This window comes from Gossypium hirsutum, chromosome D05 (genome assembly GCF_007990345.1).
Source record: "Gossypium hirsutum isolate 1008001.06 chromosome D05, Gossypium_hirsutum_v2.1, whole genome shotgun sequence".
In the NCBI taxonomy this organism is placed as follows: domain Eukaryota; kingdom Viridiplantae; phylum Streptophyta; class Magnoliopsida; order Malvales; family Malvaceae; genus Gossypium; species Gossypium hirsutum.
In genome coordinates this window covers 61,062,530-61,083,162 of record NC_053441.1, presented here as the reverse complement: position 1 = coordinate 61,083,162, position 20,633 = coordinate 61,062,530, and the positions used below count along the sequence as shown (strand labels likewise).

The window sequence follows — 20,633 nt, the reverse complement described above, 5'->3', positions numbered from 1 at the left end:
CTATCTAAGTAAAGCTCCAATGATAAAAAGTTCATAAAAATTTGAAGAAAATAGCTTAATTACCTTATGAATTAAATTGGCCGAATGTTTGCTTACAAACTTAAGAGTTTATTTCTTTTCTTTTTTTTTTTCTTAATTTAGACTGTGGAAGAAAATGAACTTCATCTTTCATTCCACTATATTGTTATATATACATAGTTTAATGTTTAATTAACCTAGATTAAACAACATGGCTAGAGTTAAATTATCTTTCAAAATAAGTTGTACTTGGACTTGACTTTTGCTATGTTATAAAAAAACACTCAAGAAAGTACATCAACTTATGCATGGAATAAGAGCCAAATTGCTTTCCCATCCTATGATATCCTCTAAGGCATGCACCCATCATCGCATTGTCGAATTCCACTGCCAATTTTTGAAGGATAAACTACATCAACTATCTTTCAACTACATATTAAATTTTGAGTTATTCGAATGATTTTAATCAACTCGAATAAGTAAAGTTCGAGTCGAGTTAAATTTTACAAATTAAATAACTGAAATAATTCGAATAACAGTTTGGTCTAATACCTTTTTGGTCCCTTTCAATTTTAAAAATGAGAAAATTGATCTCTCTCAATAAAAAATATAAAATAATTCAAAATAATTTTTTAAATTCAAAATATTTACAAAAATTCTAAAATTATAAAAAATCTAAATAATATATAAAAAAATTAAAATTTTAAAATTTTTCTAAAATAATAATTTTTGGGTCTAAATAAGTTAATTAATTATTCAAGTTTGTCATCTTATTAATTATTACTATTTTGCTTTAAAAAGGTTTTCAAATATATATGGTTTCAAATTTATATACTCTAACATTAAACTAGTTATATTGTAATAAGATTTTAATTTAACATTTAACATTTTTTTAATTTAACTCAAACAATTTCACTCGATTCGACTTAACTCGAATTTCATTTCACTCGACTTGATTTGAAAAAAAATTAAATCGAGTTAGGATGATAAAACAAGACTAGTTAACTCAATTAGCTTGAAATTTTTTTACTCGATTCGATGGAACACTCATCCTTAATTTTGACCGCTCAGCTTTTAAAACGTACATAATAGTCATTACTAATTATTACATTGTTGCCACTCATTCATTATCTCACATTAAAATGATGATGTGACACAATAATTAAAGGGCTAATAACAAATTTTGTCCTTGAAAATATAAATATAATTATTCTAAAAAAAGTTAAAAATCTTAAAAATAAACTAAAATTATTAAAAATATAAAATGTATTATAAAAATTAAATAAAAAATTATATTAATATTAAATAAAATAAAAACCCTCCCCACCGTGAATAAGGTCAAGGTGATGCAATCTCTGAAAATCAATGTTGTAAGGGATGTAAGTAAATGGATACCTTGAGGCAAATATTTCAGGTTCTGGCATCCCGTAGTGGCTAAAAACCTTAAACAGATTAAGCGCCCCACTCCATTCTCGGGTAGAAACCTCTGTTTCGTGGTTATCGATTGCATAGTGAGACCGCTCAAGTTCTGTACATCTTTTGGCAACTCTTCGACAGTCGTACACCCATCAAGTATCAAAGTCTGCAAATTTTGTAGCAAGCAAATGAAATTTGGGATTTCCTTAACTCTTTTCATTCTTGGGAAGGAGATGGAGGGGAAGGGGAGACAGTGGCGGAAAGGGAGAGGGACGACAGGGGGAAGACTGTGGGGGAGGGTTTATTTCATTTTATATTAATATAATTATTTTTATTTAATATAAATATTAAAAAATTATATTACATTTTATATTTTTAATAATTTTAAATTATTTTTATAATAATTATTAAGAATATATTTTAAAATATCATAATAATATTTTGTTTATATTTTAGGACCAAATTGGTTGTTAGTCTTTTAAATTAACGTGTCACGTCATCGTCTTAACATGAGATAATAGATGAGTGGTACAAATGTAACAATCTGATAACGCTAATAGTTACTAAATAAGTTTTAAAAATTGAGTGATTGAAATATAATTTGATACAAAGTTCATAAATAATTGATATAGTTTACTCATTTTTAAAAGCCTTTCGGCTAGGTTTTGACCATCAAATACTACCCATAACTGAATTTTATTAATCTTTGATGAATTGAGGTTTATATTTGGTAACTATTTTCATATCGAGGCTTGAATTTTTCTTTATTCAAGTTAATATTTGAATTTGGCAATTATTTGCATGTTGAAGCCTGAGCTAGATAATTGTTACCATATTTTGGAGCTTGCACTATTTTTTTTCCCAAATTAACCTTTAAACTTGGCAAATGTTATCATATTTAAGGGTTTTTTGCAAAAATATTATAAAAAAATAAAAATTAACCAAAATATTATAACTTTTTTTATTTACCAAAATATTACTTTTTTTATTATTTACGAAAATATACAAAAAAAACAAAAAAAACCTGCAAAAGCCTGCAAAAAGCTGACACCGGCCTGATCAGGCCAATCACATTGGCTGCACCAAAGGTGCCAAAGAGATTGGTGGCACCAATGGTGCCAAAGTGATTGCCGGCTCCAATGGTGCCAAATGACTAAAATTGGGCTAATTGCCTTCTAAGCCCTCATTATTTATTTTTTTTATTACCCTTCAACTCATTTTTTTATTTAATAACTCTATTTTAATTTAATAAAGTTTATTAAATTAAAATAGAGTTATTAAATGAGAGAATTCTAATTAAGTGACCATTTACAGTTTCAAGGACTTGACATGCAAATTTACCATTTTGAATTTTGAAAATGAATTGCTGCTATGCGCATTAAAATTGAAATGTGGCTAATTCCCTTCTAAGCCCTCCTTAGAATTCTAATTAAGTAATAACTCTATTTTAATTTAATCAACTATTCTCATTTAATAACTCTATTTTAATTTAATAAACTATTCTCATTTAATAACTCTATTTTAATTTAAACGAGAATAGTTTATTAAATTAAAATAGAGTTATTAAATAAAAAAATGAGTTGAAGTGGAATAAAAAGAAAATAATAAATACGGAAGGCTTAGAAGGAAATTAGCCACATTTCAATTTTAGTGCGCACAGCAGCAGCAATTCACTTTTAAAATTCAAAATGGTAAATTTGCATGTTAGATCCTTAAAACTGCAAATGGTCACTTAATTAGAATTCTCTCATTTAATAACTCTATTTTAATTTTAAAAAATTAAGTATTACTTAATAGTTTATTAAATTAAAATAGAGTTATTAAATGAGAATATTTTATTAAATTAAAATAGAGTTATTAAATAAAAAAATGAGTTGAAGGGGAATAAATAGAAAATAATAAATAAGGAGGGCTTAGAAGGCAATTAGCCCAATTTTAGTCCTTTGGCACCATTGGTGCCGGCAATCACTTTGGCACGTTTTTGCAGGTTTTTTTATTTTTTTTATATATTTTCGTAAATAATAAAAAAAAGTAATATTTTGGTAAATAAAAAAAATTATAATATTTTGGTTAATTTTTATTTTTTTTATAATATTTTTATAAAAAAAAACCCATATTTAAGCTTAAACTTAAGAATTTTTAAGGAAATATCATAAATTAATTTAGGCAAAAAAATAGACTTAATGTAGGAACAATTGTTAAGTTTAAAAATTAACACAAATAAAAAAAATTAAATTTCAATACGAGAATAATTACTAAATTTAGAAATTAATTTTTAAAAAATTTAATTGTAATATAGTATGAAATAATAACTTAATTAAAAATCAAATAATAAATTGTTTAACAATTCACGGTGACAAAAGAGCTTGACCTTTTTTTTTCTTGACAAAAGTCAAGACATTACATTTTCTCAGCGGCCTAACACATGTTAACGATCCAACGTGGCAAAAGCTTATTGGTTAGATGGTATAGAATGATTACCTGTATCCAGACTGTATTCAGTGCCAACGAAAGGAAGCCTTTTTTCTGTAGTTTCTAATGACAAATTTAATTTCGTCGGCAGCGATACGCAATCTCCATTCGTCGTCGTTTTAGTCACGTGGTAGATCTAAAACTTTAAAGGGGAAATATTTTTGTTTTCACGTGTCCAACAAACGAAAGGTTGATTTATGAGTTGTTGCCTTTGCGTGGTGAAAGCAATTAGTTCTCTTCACCGACACTCTCTTCCCCATCAATTTTGTCATTTTATTACGATGAAGACAATATTAAATATACAATCAATACTGTCTATAATATTAATTAATTAATTTTTTATATCCATTTAAATTTAATGTAATTTACACATAAAATATTTTCATTTATATACATAAAACTTTAATATTTATTTTAAAAAATAAATATATTAATTTATTATTCATTGGGTCTTAACTTAGTTAATATTCACATTATTGTCAGCATAAGAGAACGTAAGTTTGAACACGTTAAAGTATATTTGTGTTCTCCTTTCTATATTTTGTAAAATAAAAATGGGTAAATTGTACTCAAAAGTCACTAAATTATTAGTAAATTTATATTCTGGTTATTTAATTTCAACAAGTTTTCATTTAGGTCGTTGGATTGTAAAATTGTTATATGACATTCTCTATTCGCACTACTTACACAAATCAAAAGCTCTCTAATTCCCCTTCTCTTTTACAGTTAAATTTTTTCATTAAATAGTTTTGAATGTTACAAATTTGTGAGCCAAAATCTAAATCTGATCTCTGATACTAACCACTAGGTCGACTTAGATTTAAGATATGATATTCTATTCACCAATGAGTACTGATTCACTGTATTGATAGTCGAATAATCGATTGGAGCTTGCTAAGTGAACTTTAAAAAAAAACTTAACAGCCTAGTGACTTAAATAATTTTTTTTGAATAGTTTAATAATTATTTTGTAACTTTTTAAAATTAAATTATTAAAACGTAAATTCATTAAATATTTGGAATGAGAAAAGAAGTTTTCTAATTTAATTTAAAATTGAAAACAAAAACGGAAATTGACATTACAAAACGTACTTTTATTTTAGTGGGTATCAATTCTTTATCATGAACAATGGAATCACCCTTTCCGTTTCGTGCAATACAAGCTGTAGATGTTGGTACCGCATGCTGTAAAATGTTGTACGCCCAGGGCTTCCAAAAAGGGCAGTTAATTATAGCGGGTATTTATTCCCTTTCTCGAACCCTCCTAAAATGCCCCTTCCAACTGCATTTGCTTTCCCAATAAGCATCCCTTCAGTAATTTACAATCTATTTTTATTCACGTAATAATAAATTTAGTATTTTAATATTTTTTATTAATTTATTTCTTATTTTTTATATTAAACTTTATATTTAATATTTAAAAAAATTAAATTTAATCATCAACATTAAAAAATAGAATAATTATTTTTTTAACATAAACATTAATTAAAATATTAAATTTTTAAATATCGCGAGCAATTCATATTTATTTCATGTTAATTTTTTAAACTTTATTTGGTTGAATTTTTTTATGATTTTTAAATTATTTATCAATGTAATATATAAAAGACATAATATTATATTAACATGAAATACACGTGAATTATCATGTATTTTATCATACCAACATTGTTAAATGAATTAAATTTTAATCAGCATTTTCGTTAAAAAATATTTTGACATTTATTAAATGATTAATAATCTAATTCAACTAAAAAAATAAGAATCAAACTACAAAAAAAATATAAATGTTACGAACTAAATTTATTATTATAATTTTTCAAAATTTTTAAATATTTTAAAGTTATTTTTGTTCTCATTTATGAATATAATTACAATTAATATATAAAATCGAAATAAATAAATTTTTTCTTTTTTGACAAAGAGGTGAAAACCCATTTTCAAAGTTAAGGTGATGTGTCATTTTCTTATTGAAAATACATTAAAAAGAAAAAACTACATATTTTTCCTTCAAATTTAATCATTTGCCTTTGCATATTTAGCTACAAGGGGAGTTTGAGGAAGAGAAAGAACAAAGCAAAGAGAAAAATAGAAGAAGCCTTTGTTTGGGGTTCTTGAACTTAGCTTTCCATATATTCATCCATGGCTTCTAAGCTTCTTTTGATTGCTGTATTTGTTCTTGATCTCATTGCTTTTGGTTTAGCTGTTGCAGCTGAGCAAAGAAGAAGCACTGTAAGTCTGCTAACTTTCCCCTTCACTTTCTTTTATTGTTTTGGTTTACAATTAGTTCATACGATTTCTGGGTATACTGAAAGTTTGCAACCTTTTTTTTCTGGAAAACTAAGGAAAATAAAAGAAAGTGAGTTCTTTTGTTTGAAAAAAAGCGGTAAATGTTGATTTTAGCTTTCTGCGCTTTTTGTTTCATGTAAGAATTTTCTGATATTTGGAGCTTCCATCGATGTAGGGAAAGAAAAGAAACACAGTATTCAAGCTTGATCTTTTGTGTGCCTGTATATATACACATGCACATACATATATATGTATTCTCTTTCTAATCAAATAGTAACGGAAATTGATTCCATCATTTTATAATTCTGAATTGTGTATGAACTTCACCAGATCTCAGCTGAATTTCTATAAAAATAATAGATCTGAGTTTATGGTTTTGATCCTCTTTCACTAACTTAAAAAAGGTGCCTGGTCCCCTTGGTTAAATTGTTCAACTTTAACTTTAGCCGCTCCAAAATGTTATTGATTCAATTTAATCCCTTTGTTAGATTCAAAATTTACATTTTTGCTCCTCTCAAGAAGTTAAAAAATCAATTAAGCCATTTTAATACAGAGCTTTTATAAATTCTTTAGCTTTGAACCCCAAACTTTTATAAATTTACCCCATCACACTGGCTTTTCACCCCAGGGTCTAATGGAAGAACTAGTCTTTGCTAGATTTAGAAGCCAATCTGTTTCATCTTTTGAAACAATATTTTATGATCTAATCGGTGATGTTGACTAAATTATTGACAACCAAGCTTCAAGATATTGCTTTTTGTTTATTGTACCATATATGATACTTTAATATAAAGTATGATAGCTGATCTTCTAACACGTTCTAGTATTCTAATATATAATCAAAGGGTAAAAGTATCTTGAAGGCTCTTGTATTATGAGTCAGATTGTTACTTAAAAAATGGGCAAGTTAGCACTTGTGCATTAGATCAAAGAGTAAATTGGTTTTTCTGTTAAAGTTTCCATCCATTTCTACCGTTAAAAACTAGTCTTTGCACGTCAGCATGAGGTACATGTGACGTTTGCTATGTTAGTTGTTAACAATTAAAATGGATAAAAATTTCAACATGAAAGACCTATTTGCTCCTTAATCTAACGTATAGGAATTAATCTGTTTATTTTCTGAGTAGAGGAGATAAAATGCAATCTGATTCATAATATAAGGGTCTCCATGATAATTTTATCGGGATCAAAGGTATATATCCAACATGATTATTGAGAAGGATTTTTTATTCCGCTTCAACTCAAAGCAGCTAACATTGGGTATATGTTTAATGGCAGGCCAAGATTGTGCAGGATAATGAAATTCAATACAACTATTGTGTGTATAACTCAGACATAGCAACTGGCTATGGTGTTGGTGCATTTTTGTTCCTCATGGCTAGCCAAGTCCTTATAATGGTTGCCAGCCGATGCTTTTGCTGTGGAAAGGCTTTGAACCCTAGTGGTTCAAGGGCTTGGGCAGTCATCCTTTTCATTGTTTGCTGGTATGTAACCAACTTTAGGTCAAATTTATGGTTTTTACATATTTGAATGGTTTCACTCATTCTTTGAATTGCATGTGTATGGCAGGCTATTTTTCCTAATAGCCGAGATATGTTTGTTGGCCGGATCAGTACGGAATGCATACCACACAAAATACCGGACCATCTTCAGCGAGCAGCCACCGTCTTGTGAAACTTTGAGGAAGGGAGTGTTTGGTGCAGGGGCTGCCTTCATTTTCTTGACTGCTATTGTCAATAAGTTCTACTATATTTGCTACTCAAATGCTAGGGAAAACAGCTTCCGGCCATACGGTGGCGGCGGAGAGGCCGGTGTCGGCATGGGAGCCTACAAATAAGCTATGACCTCATGAACTCTATGCCATTGACATCATTTTGCTTACTCCGTTGTCTGTTTTTCTGTTCTTTTTTGAGTTCCCTTTCGTGTTCTTTAAGGTTTCGATATAGGAGATAGATCGTATTTCATATTATATTCATAAATTTTTTAATTTCATTTTCGTCCCCAGTCCAAGATTCTGTAAAATTTTGTGAAGTTTCTTGTATACAATCAAATAACAAAAAGATTGGCATTTGTTTTCCAGCTCCTCATGCAATGCTGGTTATGTATTTTTGAATGAATGACATAATCTTCGATGGGGTTTGCTTGCTATTTGTTAAACAAATAAACCCAAGCCTGATTTAGAAGGCCCTTTCCTTCTCAATGGTCAAGTTTCAATTTTTGTTCCTATACTACTTTCCAATTTAATATTTAATTTTTATACTTTAACTTTTTACATAATTTGACACCTCAACTTTTACAATGTTATTGATTAGCCCAAATGTTTTATTTTGATTAAAATAATGATGTAATTTTTAAGAGTTGTTAACACCATTAAAACTATCTTTTAAATTCACGTACATTAAAATATTTCGTTTGTTACATGGTTACCATATAGGTATTAAAAAAAATTCTAAAATGTCACTCCAATGAATTCGACAAAAAAAAAATAATGGTGTCAACAATTGGAGTTGAATTTTTAAATTAAAAAAATAAAGAGATTAAATTCTTAAAAATTAAAGTAGGAAGACTAAATTCTAAATGCTCCAATAGTACAAAATCTTGAAATATATTTTAACTTTCAAATTTTATTCTATAATTTAATACAATTAACTCAATTTGAAACGTGGTAGAGAACCATACTAGTTTAAGCTAACTGCGACGTCTTTGTGTATTTTTCTTTTGTCACAAAGTATTTTAAATTTATATAATTTTTCACAAGCTAATAATTTGTATTACACAAAATTTGGTATGTTCACGTATTCGGTAAAAGTACCACAAAACCTCTTGTACTATACTTTAGATTGCATTATATCTCTTTTACTGGAAAAAAAAGAGAGCAAATTAGTTACTGTATATTAGATGAGTGAGCAATATAGTTTTTCCGTTAAAATTTAGTGCTTATATATAAGGTAGAATAACCAATTTAGCTCTTAACCTTTACACATTTATTCAATTTGACTCCTACTCTTTTCTTTGAAGTAAATTAGAAAATTTTGAATCTAAAGAGGATGAAAGGTAAAAAAAAAACCCTTAGTAACAAATTAAAAAAAAATAATTAAGCCTTTTAAAATTTAAAAATTATTAAACAAATCATGAAAATTATAAAATTTAATGGTTATAAGATTTTTAAAAAAAATTGACCTCTACTCTTTTATTGGGTTGACATTGTTATTTTTTAATGAAACTTTTATAATTTTAAAATTTTTATAACTTTTGTTTATAACTTTTACGTTTTTTTTAATAATTTTAAATTTTAAAAGGGTTTAATTGATTTTTTTAATTTGTTACTAAGGCTTTTTTTACCCTTTACCCTTATTAGTTTTAAAATCTTCTAATTTACTTCCGATAAAATAGCAGGGGTCAAATTGAATAAATATAAAGGTTGAGAGCTAAATTTATTATTATACCTTATATATATATACCAAAATAAGCATTTAAGGTGCAACTATAATAGAGGAGTTATTTTGTTTACTTATCTAACGTATGGAAGTTAATTTACCAATTTTCCCAATGAAAGAACTAAAACACAAGGTTTTATAGTACTTTTTACCTTATATATTCATATCACATTTTTTTTTCATTTTATATTATATAATATTTCTACCATTTTTTTTTCCATATTATACCTGTCGAAACCGCTTTTTTGAAAACAAAAATTTTAGTTTCGACTTAAAAATAAAAACTGGAATCGCCACCGATCCTTTGTTAAGGTGTGATCGGCGCACCTTCAAAATAATTTTGGTCTGCGAAATTCGAGAAAATAGGTTCGGGAGTCAGTTACGCACGAGGAAGGATTAGCACCCTCGTAACGCCCAAAATTGGTACCAAATTGATTTTATTTATGCCTTGGTGTCGAAAACTTGAAAAGATTTTAAAAGGAAACTTTTTATTTCATGAATGAATTAAAATAATAAGACAATTCTTATTTCAAAGAAATAAAACACCACACCCAGTAAGTTAGAGCGCAATGTTTTTAAATCTTCAAAATACCCGAATATTGCCTTTTGTTTCTGAAAATTCTTATTTCGAGAAGAAAATGTCATGACCAGGAAGTTAGGACCCAACATTCTGAATTCCCGAGAATAAGCTTTTATTTAAAATTTGTGAATTTGTTGCAAAGCAAATACTTGGCTTCCTAAATTCATCGAAAAATAATCGCGATCCAGTAAGTTAGGACACAATCTTTCATGAGAATCATGAATGCCAAATATTTTGGAATTTATAAAATAGGATGATTTAAATACTTTGAGAAAATCAAAATAGATATTTTTAAAAGGGGTGCTAAAAAAGGGTTTGGGCATAACATGAAACAAATACTCTAGTTTAAGAAAAATATGAATAAATATTTACAAATATATATACAAGTACATTATAATTAAATTTACAAATATGTGTACACATATATTTAACGCATATGCACAAAGATACACATAAAAGATGAAATAGGATATATCAATCAAAATATGATAAAAATGCATGTATATATGTGTTGGAAAATCATAAAAAGTATAAAAGTATGTATGTGTGTATATATTTACAGAGTAAAAATGTATTAAGTATACATATAAAATATAAGGTATATAAAAGTTAAAAAAAACAAAAAAAAAACGTATGGATAAAAGATATGTATATGTACATATAAAATAGAAATATACAAATATACGTATTTACAGAAAAAATAATTTGAAAACAAAAGTATGTATATAAAAAGATATATTTATGAAAATAAAAATCGTATACAGATGTATATAAATTATTAAATACATAGAAAATAATATAAAAATATGTATATATAAAAAATAAAATATATGTGTATAAATATATATATGAATGTAAAAAAAAATGAAAATAAAAATATCAAAGTATGCGTATGTATATATATTTACTAAAGGAATAAAGAGAAAAAAGATAAAATAAAAAGTATATATATACTGAAAATGTTTATATATATATAAAACGCATGCAGGTATTAATAAACATTTTCAATAAAATATATGTTATAAATCTAGAAGTAATAATAAAGGATATAATGATAATAAAACAAATAATAGTACAATAAAATAATCACGTAAAAAAATAATTAAAACAATCTTAAAAGAACGATTAAATTGAACAGATGACAAAAAGACAGGGGCGAATTCAAAAATAAATAAAAAGATCAATAATGGGGGACTAAAAAGGAAATAATTCCTTTCCTCCCTAAACGCTACGCAACGAGGCATCAAATTGAAACAAAAATCAAAGCTGCGGCCCAATTTTAAAAAAGAAAAGGTCCGATCGGAATGCGCTGCAAACGGACAGGGGCTTTATGCGCAATTATACCATCAAAGGCAATAACGCGCGGATCCTCCCCTTCGGGTCGGGTCACCGCGCGGGTCGCAGGGTTGAAACGGCGCCGTTTTGTGCTGTTATAAAAACAGTTTTTTTTCCAAAAAGACATTTGAAACTGGATGAAAAAATAAAGAAAATAAAAAATTTCAAATGCTCTCTGCTGCGCCGCCGTCCGTTCGCCGTGGTTTCGCCGCAACCAGTGGCCGGAGGCTCGCCGGACTGGGTTTTTTAACCCTCTTCGGAGCCGATTCGAAGGCAAAGTAAGCCCTCACCTTCCTATTTCCTTTTTGTAAATTTAAACACCAAATCGGAAAAGGAAAATAACTCTAAAATATTTAAAAAACTAATAAACACCTTAAAAAGAAAACGATGTTGATTTATTCTCTATTGATTTTCTTTGTATTTTCTTTTTCTCTCTATTTCTGTCTCTGTTTAAGCTCAAAAATCCCCCCCCTTTTTTATAGATTTTTCAAGGCTTTAAATAGCCGAAAAAATAAAAAATCTAAACAAAATAAAAAAATCCCACTTGTTTTCCGTTATTTGCTGCGCTTGTGTGTTTCTATTTTTGCAGGTTCGGTGGCGCATGTGCGTGGAGAGGAGGCCCGAGACGTGCGGCGCCTGGAACCTCGCTGGAGGCATCCCCGCGACGTGCGCAGGGTGGACGCTGCGAGTGTGGCTGCTGTTGAGAGCGGCGACTGGAGCAGAGAAGCTAGGGTTTCTTTTTTTGGGTTTTAGGCTGCTATGGGTTTATAAGTTTTGGGCCATGTAGGCCCGTTTGTTGTATTTGGTTTTCTGATGCGGGCCCGGGCAATTGGGCTTATTACAATACCAACATTACTAGATATCTAATCATGCAAGTCATCCATTACTCATTTCTAGACATGGCGGTAGCATGTTGTATCTATTTCATTCATTGTCGAACACCCAACCATATCAGTTCACCTATCTACAATTTTACTTTAAAATATAAATCAATTTATTATTACCATTATATGAGAATAATACTATCTAAATCTAAATTATTTATTGAATATTTGAGTCCATTAAATATTTACATTTAGTAAGTCCATAAGACATTCAAATAAAAAAATTAAAAATAAAATTAAAGTATTTGATTTTGTTAACCACGAAAATAAAACAAATTCAAATAATAGATATGTGAGAGTATGCCTAAAAATAATGGTGACATCAATTACAGATAAAGGTGTTCATACCAGAAAATAATTTTTGAAAATATTTACTTCTCAATAATCATGCACTTTATGTTTGTTCAAACTCCGCTCGACCCAAAATATGGACTTAAAATTGTGCTCAAACCTGTCTATATATATAAATGGCTAACCCAAGTCCATGTTAGGCACGCCTATATTAATTTTAAATTTCTTTGAAAACTATTTATATTCATTTTAATTTAATATCTTATATTTTTTATAATTTTCATTTATTAAAATTTTATATATAGGCATTTAACATTTTTTAGATAATTTTGTCTCATTTTAATTTTTTATCAATATTTACATTATAGTATTATATATTACTGTAAATTTAATTTTTGTATGTGTTATAAATTACATAATATATGTAAAACCCCTAACCCATATCCGTCGCCAAAACAGGGTTACGGAGCATTACCGAAATAAACATATCAAATACAAACATTTCTTATTATTTAACATTCATGTCAGATATTATTCATAAAGTCCCTTATATGAGCCCTCGAGGCCCAAAACATTCATTAGGAACAAGTCGGGACTAAATCGGGTACTTAGAGAATTTTTCGCAAAATCTCAAAATTTTTCCAAGGTACAAGGGACACATGCCCGTGTGTTCAGGCAGTGTGGATCACACAGCCAAAAGATATGCCTGTGTCTCAGGCCATGTGAATATTTGCAATAGGGCTCACGGTCGTGTCTCAGCCCGTGTGCATACCGGTGTAACTCTCTGACTTGGGTCACACGGCCAAGCCACACGCACATGTGCTAGGCCATGTGAATATGAAAATTTGCATTAAATAGGTATAGGGGTCACACGGCCAAGCCACACGCCCGTGTGCCAGGCCGTGTGATCAATTTTAAGTATTTTGTTTTGAAAATTTTAAGGTGCAGGGGACACACGGCCAAATCACATGCCCATGTGCTAGGTTGTGTGTCACACATGGCTGAGACACATGTCTCATACTCGTGTCTCTACCCGTGTGGACAAAATAAGGACATTTCCTAGCCAAATTTCTCAGCCAAACTTGTCTTCCACCTACAACAACACTTTAACATATTTTTAAACCAATACAAGACATTCAAACCAAGCCAATATCAAGTTTAAAACATGTCATAGCACCCCATATGCCTAAGTATTTAATCATACCTAAATGACCATATAAACAAATATGCATATATCTCTAATCATGTTATTCTAAACCATTCATCAACATAACAAAGATGATAAGCCACACTTATATATATATCAAATGTATTCAACTCAAGCCATTCCAATGGATATTTACTACAAAATACTTTTAAACCAACATTTGGCCAAATTACCTTATACATGCCATTATAACCAAAAGAAATTTTGCTATTTATACCCAAATGAGCCGAAGGATAGTGTAATGTTGCTCCGACCAGCTTCCAACCAAATTGAGCTTCCGAATTACTATAAAACAGAGGAAATAAAATAGAGTAAACATTTAATGCTTACTAAGTTTGTTTGACAGGAAAATAACTTACCGATTAATTCACATTTAATGTAAGCAAATAAACATGCTCAAACCAATTTGGCCAATTTCCTAAACACTTCCTCTTCAAGCTTGTTAGTCATGTAATTCACATAAATGTATTTATCACTTCAAGTGTCCATGAACATGTACATATCATATCTTTATATTTCAAGTATGTCTCATAATAATTTATCTTTAATTCATGTCATCTCGTATTGAAACTTTACCCATTAAATCATTTAAAATATCGATGGATACAAGGGTAGTACACATGAAGTGTACAAAGCTGAAAACCGTCAATTCATATTCGGGAATGCTCATACGAGCATATAAACGGGAAGCTCTCTCTCGAGCCATATAATGGGAAGCTTATGTGAGCCATGTAACAAAAAGCTTATTCGGGCTGTATAACAGGAAGCTCATAAGAGCCATAATCAGGAAGCTCATGCGAGCCAATAACGGGTAACTCCGAAGAGCCATTAATAGGAAGCTCCGAATAGCCATTTATCGGGAAGTTCAAGCGAGCCATATCGGGAAGCTTCGGAGATCCAATAATTAGGAAGCTCACGAAGAGCCATTTAACGGGACGTTCATAATAGCTGCGATGTGTCCACAACACATGCAGGATCACAACCGATCGGAATGCTCCGAAGAGCTATTAACAGTAAGCTCGTAGGAACCATATAACGGGAAGCTCGAGAGGGCTAATAATGGGACGCTCTTTCGAGCTGTGGTGTGTTCACAACAGATGCAAGACCATAATCAATTCGAGAACCTTGTATCCATCGAATCTCATTTATCCAAACGAGATTTATTATTTATTGAGTATTATCGGATATGTGATTAATTTCATACATATGGCATTTATACAATTCACATATACAACATTAAATTCAAACATATAAATATACACAATTTAGTTACACGAACTTACCTCGACAATGTTCGTGCACACAAAAGTTACTAATCTGCTACTTTCTCTTTTCCTCGTTTTAACTTCGTATTTGATCCATCCAGATCTATAAGAATGAATTTAACATAAATTTAATAAAATTTACATTCAATTCAATCCAATTCACATCTTAGGCAAAATTACCTTTTTGCCCCTATATTTTTAATTAATTCCAATTTCATCCCTAGGCTCAGAAAATGAAATTCACACAATCTAATCCTTATTCCAAGCCTAGAAATTTTCATATATATATATATATATATATATCAATAGCAGTCCATGAACTCTATAAAATTCAGAATATTTTCCTTGAATTCAACATACTTTCAATTTAATCCCTAAATCATGATTTTATCAAAATTCTTTAATAAAATATTTTTAAATACCCATCAACATCTCAAACTCATCATCTAATAACTAAAATCATATGAAATCATCAACGGTAACTTCCAAAACTTTCAATATAATCAAAAACTAAGGTAAAGGTTAATTGGACCTAATTGTAACAATCACAAAAATATAAAAATTTCAAGAAACAGGTAAGGATTTGACTCACACGAAGCAAATATTGAAGAACCAGCTTAAACCCTCTTCAATGTCTATTTTATAACTGAAAATGATGATGAAAATGTTTAGAATCTTTTAATTTTCCATTTGTTTCATTTAAATTTGGAAAAATTTACAATTTTGCCCTTATTTCACATCAAATTTTCATTTTTCTATGCTTATGCTGCCTCAAACATTTACTTTATGCCTAAGTCCTTCCTTATTCACAATTTAAGCCATTTAATCACTATTTCTTTTAATTAACAAGTTTTGCACATTTTTCAATTTAGTCCTTTTTAGCAAATTAGACATATAATCAGTAAAATTTCTTAACGAAAATTTTTATACGGACACTCCTATCACATCATGGACTATAAAATAATATTACAATATATTTTCTTTCGACCTCAAATTTGTGGTCCCGAAACCACTGTTCCGATTTTACTGAAAATGAGTTGTTACAATATATAAAAATAACATAATATCATATATTACACTTAGAAACAAATTCGACTAAATCTTCGAGCATGAGCTTGGCCTATATTTTCATTAGGCCTAATTTGTTGCCCAAGCCCATTTTACAAGCCTAATATTTTTACCTAAACCCTCTCAAATTTCAAATGGGCCTTCGAACTTGGACAAGTAACACTAACCAATTAAAATATCTAGTTACATATAGTAACTAGAAAATTCAAATCCAAATATCATCCGAATGCACAAAAAACAAACAAATATTTGAAAATATCTTATTTCACATTATCCATTGCCATACCTAGTTGGTTTATCTACTATATCATCTAGACTCTTATTTTTCTTTAAAACATCCAATTCAGTAGTTATATATGACACATTCATATGTTATTATGAGTTGTTTGATTCAAGTAATATTGCATTCTTTGGGCTGATGCAAAATTCGATATAACATTCTCTCATTTGAATTTCAAAGATTACCTTGGGTCAGTAATCTTACATTCTCGATAGTGTCAAGATTTTGAAATACAGAGGTAATCTTAATACTACTTTCTCGGGTAATCTTATATTCCTGTAGTAATGTGAGATTTTTAACAATTTTACCCTTATTTTTAATGACCTCGGTTCATTTTACTTGATCCAAAATAAAACAACAATAACTAATGAATTAAATTCTTTGATTCTTTGATATATTCTTCCAATAACATTCCAACTATATTTTTTTTTGGGTATTATCATGTTCGTTTTACTATCCAAGTTCGAGGTTTGTGAAACATTTCAACTATAATTTACCTATTATATTTTTTATTTATTTTAACAAAAAAATGTTATATTTATAATAATGTTACTATACTTTTTCTTTTATAATTTTGGTCAAATTTACCCTTAAACCATAATAAATAGTAACATGCTTTAATAAAAAAATATATTTCTTCTTTCTTTTTTTCATCAATTCCATCAAAAGAGAAGATCTATCCACTTATTGTTCTTTCCTAATTTCAATTTATTTATTCAAAAATAAATAAGAAATTAATTTACAAGAAAAATGTATTTATTTATTATTAAAATAAAATAGCATAAGGTTAAACAATTGCATAATAAATAAAAAAATAAAAGTAAATTTTATGATGACAATTTAGTGCCTCTATAGATATGCTTACATATAACTAACAAGCCTAAAATATCTCAAAACAAACAACCCACTAAGTTGATTATTAGCAACAAAGTTTCACAAAACCTTCTGTCAAGTATTCAACTAACTTTAATATAATAGGTTAGCTTTGAATCAAGGTGAACCAACGTTCAACACTTCCCCTTATTCAAAGCTACAAACACCAAGTTTTTCCTTAAAAAGGTCGTGTTTTGCTTGCAGAATCAGCTTTGTAAAAATGTTTGCAACTTGCTCATTTGTATCACAAGCCTTCAAAATAATTCCTTCGGTAGAAACAAGGCTTCAAATAAAATGATAATGAATATCGATGTGTTTGGTTCTACCATGAAAAGATAGTTTTTTTTCATAACAATAGACAATCTTTTATCCTAAAATATCTCCTTTACAACTATATGGTTTTGATTGAAATATGCAAGAATTCTCCTTAACCAAACTACTTGTCAAGTTGAAGATGTTGCAGCTACATACTCATCCTTAGAGGTTGATAAGGTTACTAATGCATGTTTCTTTGAACTCCACAAAGTTGTTCTAGACCAAAAGATGAAAATGAAATCTAATGCGCTCTTCTTATCTTCAATGCTACCAGCCCAGTCATTGTTTGTAAAGTCAATTAATTTGAAATTTGAAACTTTAGAATACCAAATCCCATGCTAGAGTGTTCCTATAACATATCTCAAAATTCTCTTTACAACTCCAAGGTGAAGCTTGCTTGGATTGCGTATAAACCTCGACACAACTCCAATAGAGAAAGAAATATATGGTATTGTATGAGATGAATAATTTAAACTATTAGCAAGACTTTTAAAGTGTGACATTCCATTTCAGCTCAATCATCGTGACACAACTTCTCATTAATATTCATGGGTGTGACAACAACCTCACAATTGGCCATATTAAACTTTTCAAAGGATCAATTGCTTATTTCCTTTGTGAAATAAATATCCCATCAACACCTTGTTTCAGTTCAAGACCAAGGAAACAATGCAATAGACTTGAGTTAAACATTTCAAACTTCTTCATTATGCAATCTTTAAATTTAGCAACAAAAATTCGTTTGAACCTATATAAATCATATCATCAACATAAAAACATACCACCAAAAAATCTTCACCTTCACTCTTTATATAAAGAGTAGGCTCATAATTACTTCTTTCAAAACCATTTTCCTGAAAATAAGAATCAATTTTAAAGTACCATACTCTAGGTACTTGCTTCAATTCATAAAGCACCTTTTTTGACCTGTATATTTTATCTTCTTTGCCATTAACAACAAAGCCTTCAAATTGAGCAATACAAACTTCCTCTTCCAAGTCACATTTAAAAAGGAAGATTTAACATCAAATTGATACACTAGCCAATTTAATTTAGCAGCCAAGGCTAAAAATGTTCTCACCGTGTCAAAACAAGCAATAAAAGAGAATGTTTCATCGAAGTCAATGCCTTAATGTTAGGAATAACCTTTTACTACCAGTCTTGCCTTACGTTTTTTGATGTTTCCATTTGCATGGTACTTTTTTAAAAACCCACTTAAGCCCAATAACATTCTTTCCTTCCAACAAGTTTACCAAATCAAAAGTCTAACCACTTGAAAGCATTTGGAATTCTCCAAACCCCAAAATTATTCTCTTCCAAATAAGAAGATATAAGACCTTACATTAGCCATCAAAATTTTACAATGAATCTCAATGTTAATACTCAATTATACCCATCTAATGTATAAAAAAACTTATAAATATATAATGATTTTAATGATTTTAAGTGATGAAGGACCACTTGTAATATGAATTGTTAATCTGTCAACCTTTTGTTATTTTCTTAAGGGTAAATTATACAAATGACCATCCAATTATGTCCGTATTCTTATTTTGGTCACTCAACTTTAAAAGTGTTCAATTTAGGTACTAAGGTTTGAATTCGTTCTTGTTTTGGTTAACCGTTGATAAATTGATAATGAAAAACCTTTTTCTAAATGGTATAATAACATATTTAGTTATCACTACTTATATATTCTATTAATTTGATCCTAATTCTAAATAATTCAATAAATAGAACCCTTTACCTTTATAAATTATATCAATTTAATCCTCTAACTTTCTAACCTAAGCTTTTAGCTTCAAAAGCAGAGGCATTCCACATTCCACATTCCGAAGGCTTGCCCGAAAAGTGGGAGGGTTTGGGTAAAAATATAAGCTCGAAAAATAGATTTGGGCAAAAAAAATTTGGCCTGTTTAGAAAACGGGTTGGGCCTTGAGTAAGACCTTTTTGGCTTGGGCCGACCCAGCCTGAATATGCAAAAAAAAACTGTTGTTCTTTTTACTGTTTTCTTGCTATTTTTTTATTATTTTGTTTCTATTTTCATTTTTTTTCACTATTTTGCTACCATTTCACTTTTATTTTGCTACTATTATGTTGTTATTGTTTGGATATTATATAACTCTTGTTTTATTGTTAATTTTGTTACTATTTTAGATGCATTTACTTGTTAAGTTGCACCTATCTTTGTGTTATTTAAGTATACATATTTTTTAAAATTTATTTCCAATTTGTTGGGAAACATTTATTTTAATATTTTTAATATTAAATTCATAGATGTGGAATGCTTTTGTTTTAAAAGTTGAAAGGTTTGGTTAGGAAGTTTTAGGATCAAATTGATAGATTTATAAATGTGAATGGTTGAATTTATTGAATTGTTTAGAATTAGGATCAAATTTATAAAGTAAGTAAGTATTGAGGATTAAATGTGTTGTTATACCAGTTAGAAAAAGATTTTCTATTATCGATTTAACGGTAGATGACCAAAACAGGAATTCGGGCATAGTTGAGTCACCATTTATATAGCTTACTTTTTTTTTAATATACTAGGGATGGAGTTTTTACATTTTATAAGGAAAGTTAAGAAAATATTATATTTCTTATTTATTTAGTTTATTTTAAATTTTTAACCAATTAAAGACATTTAGTGGTTTCTTAAATTTACTTGTAAATTAAAAAAAGATCATCCTAACTAAAATATGCAAGAAAAATATAAATCAACGAATAGCTACTTCTTCGACAAAATTTCAGCTACATGGACAGAGGAAAGAATTGTGTACAGTGAACATATAGGTTAAAGTAAAAAATTTTTTAGGGGACCGAAATTAAATTATATATTTTGATGTTAGTAAAAATATAATTTCACTATTTTAATATCTATATTTTTATAATTTTAAAGGATT

At 28.8% G+C, this 20,633-nt stretch overlaps 1 protein-coding gene and 2 long non-coding RNA genes across 3 annotated transcripts; 2 read left to right on the top strand and 1 right to left on the bottom strand.

Annotated features, from left to right (window-relative positions):
• Positions 1 to 261: 261 nt before the first annotated feature.
• Positions 262 to 1,749, bottom strand: LOC121216907 (uncharacterized). Its single transcript, XR_005913114.1, has 2 exons — positions 1,414 to 1,749; positions 262 to 405 (listed from the first exon to the last, which is right to left on the bottom strand). It is a non-coding gene; the product is annotated as an uncharacterized lncRNA (long non-coding RNA).
• A 4,095-nt stretch (positions 1,750 to 5,844) lies between these two features.
• LOC107903550 (uncharacterized) lies at positions 5,845 to 8,343 on the top strand. Its single transcript, XM_016829631.2, has 3 exons — positions 5,845 to 6,138; positions 7,474 to 7,679; positions 7,765 to 8,343. The coding sequence occupies exons 1-3, from the start codon at positions 6,049 to 6,051 to the stop codon at positions 8,030 to 8,032; spliced, it is 564 nt and encodes a 187-aa protein (XP_016685120.1). The 5' UTR covers positions 5,845 to 6,048; the 3' UTR covers positions 8,033 to 8,343.
• A 2,872-nt stretch (positions 8,344 to 11,215) lies between these two features.
• On the top strand, positions 11,216 to 12,445 carry LOC121216906 (uncharacterized). The gene is made up of 2 exons (XR_005913113.1): positions 11,216 to 11,825; positions 12,137 to 12,445. It is a non-coding gene; the product is annotated as an uncharacterized lncRNA (long non-coding RNA).
• The last annotated feature ends 8,188 nt before the right edge of the window (positions 12,446 to 20,633 follow it).

Bases quoted from the DNA above. Each gene is read 5' to 3' on its own strand.
- LOC107903550 (XM_016829631.2), top strand. From the start codon at position 6,049: ATGGCTTCTAAGCTTCTTTTGATTGCTGTATTTGTTCTTGATCTCATT. The intron at 6,139-7,473 runs GTAAGTCTGCTA...GTTTAATGGCAG, and splicing joins CTGAGCAAAGAAGAAGCACT to GCCAAGATTGTGCAGGATAA. The intron at 7,680-7,764 runs GTATGTAACCAA...TGTGTATGGCAG, and splicing joins ATCCTTTTCATTGTTTGCTG to GCTATTTTTCCTAATAGCCG.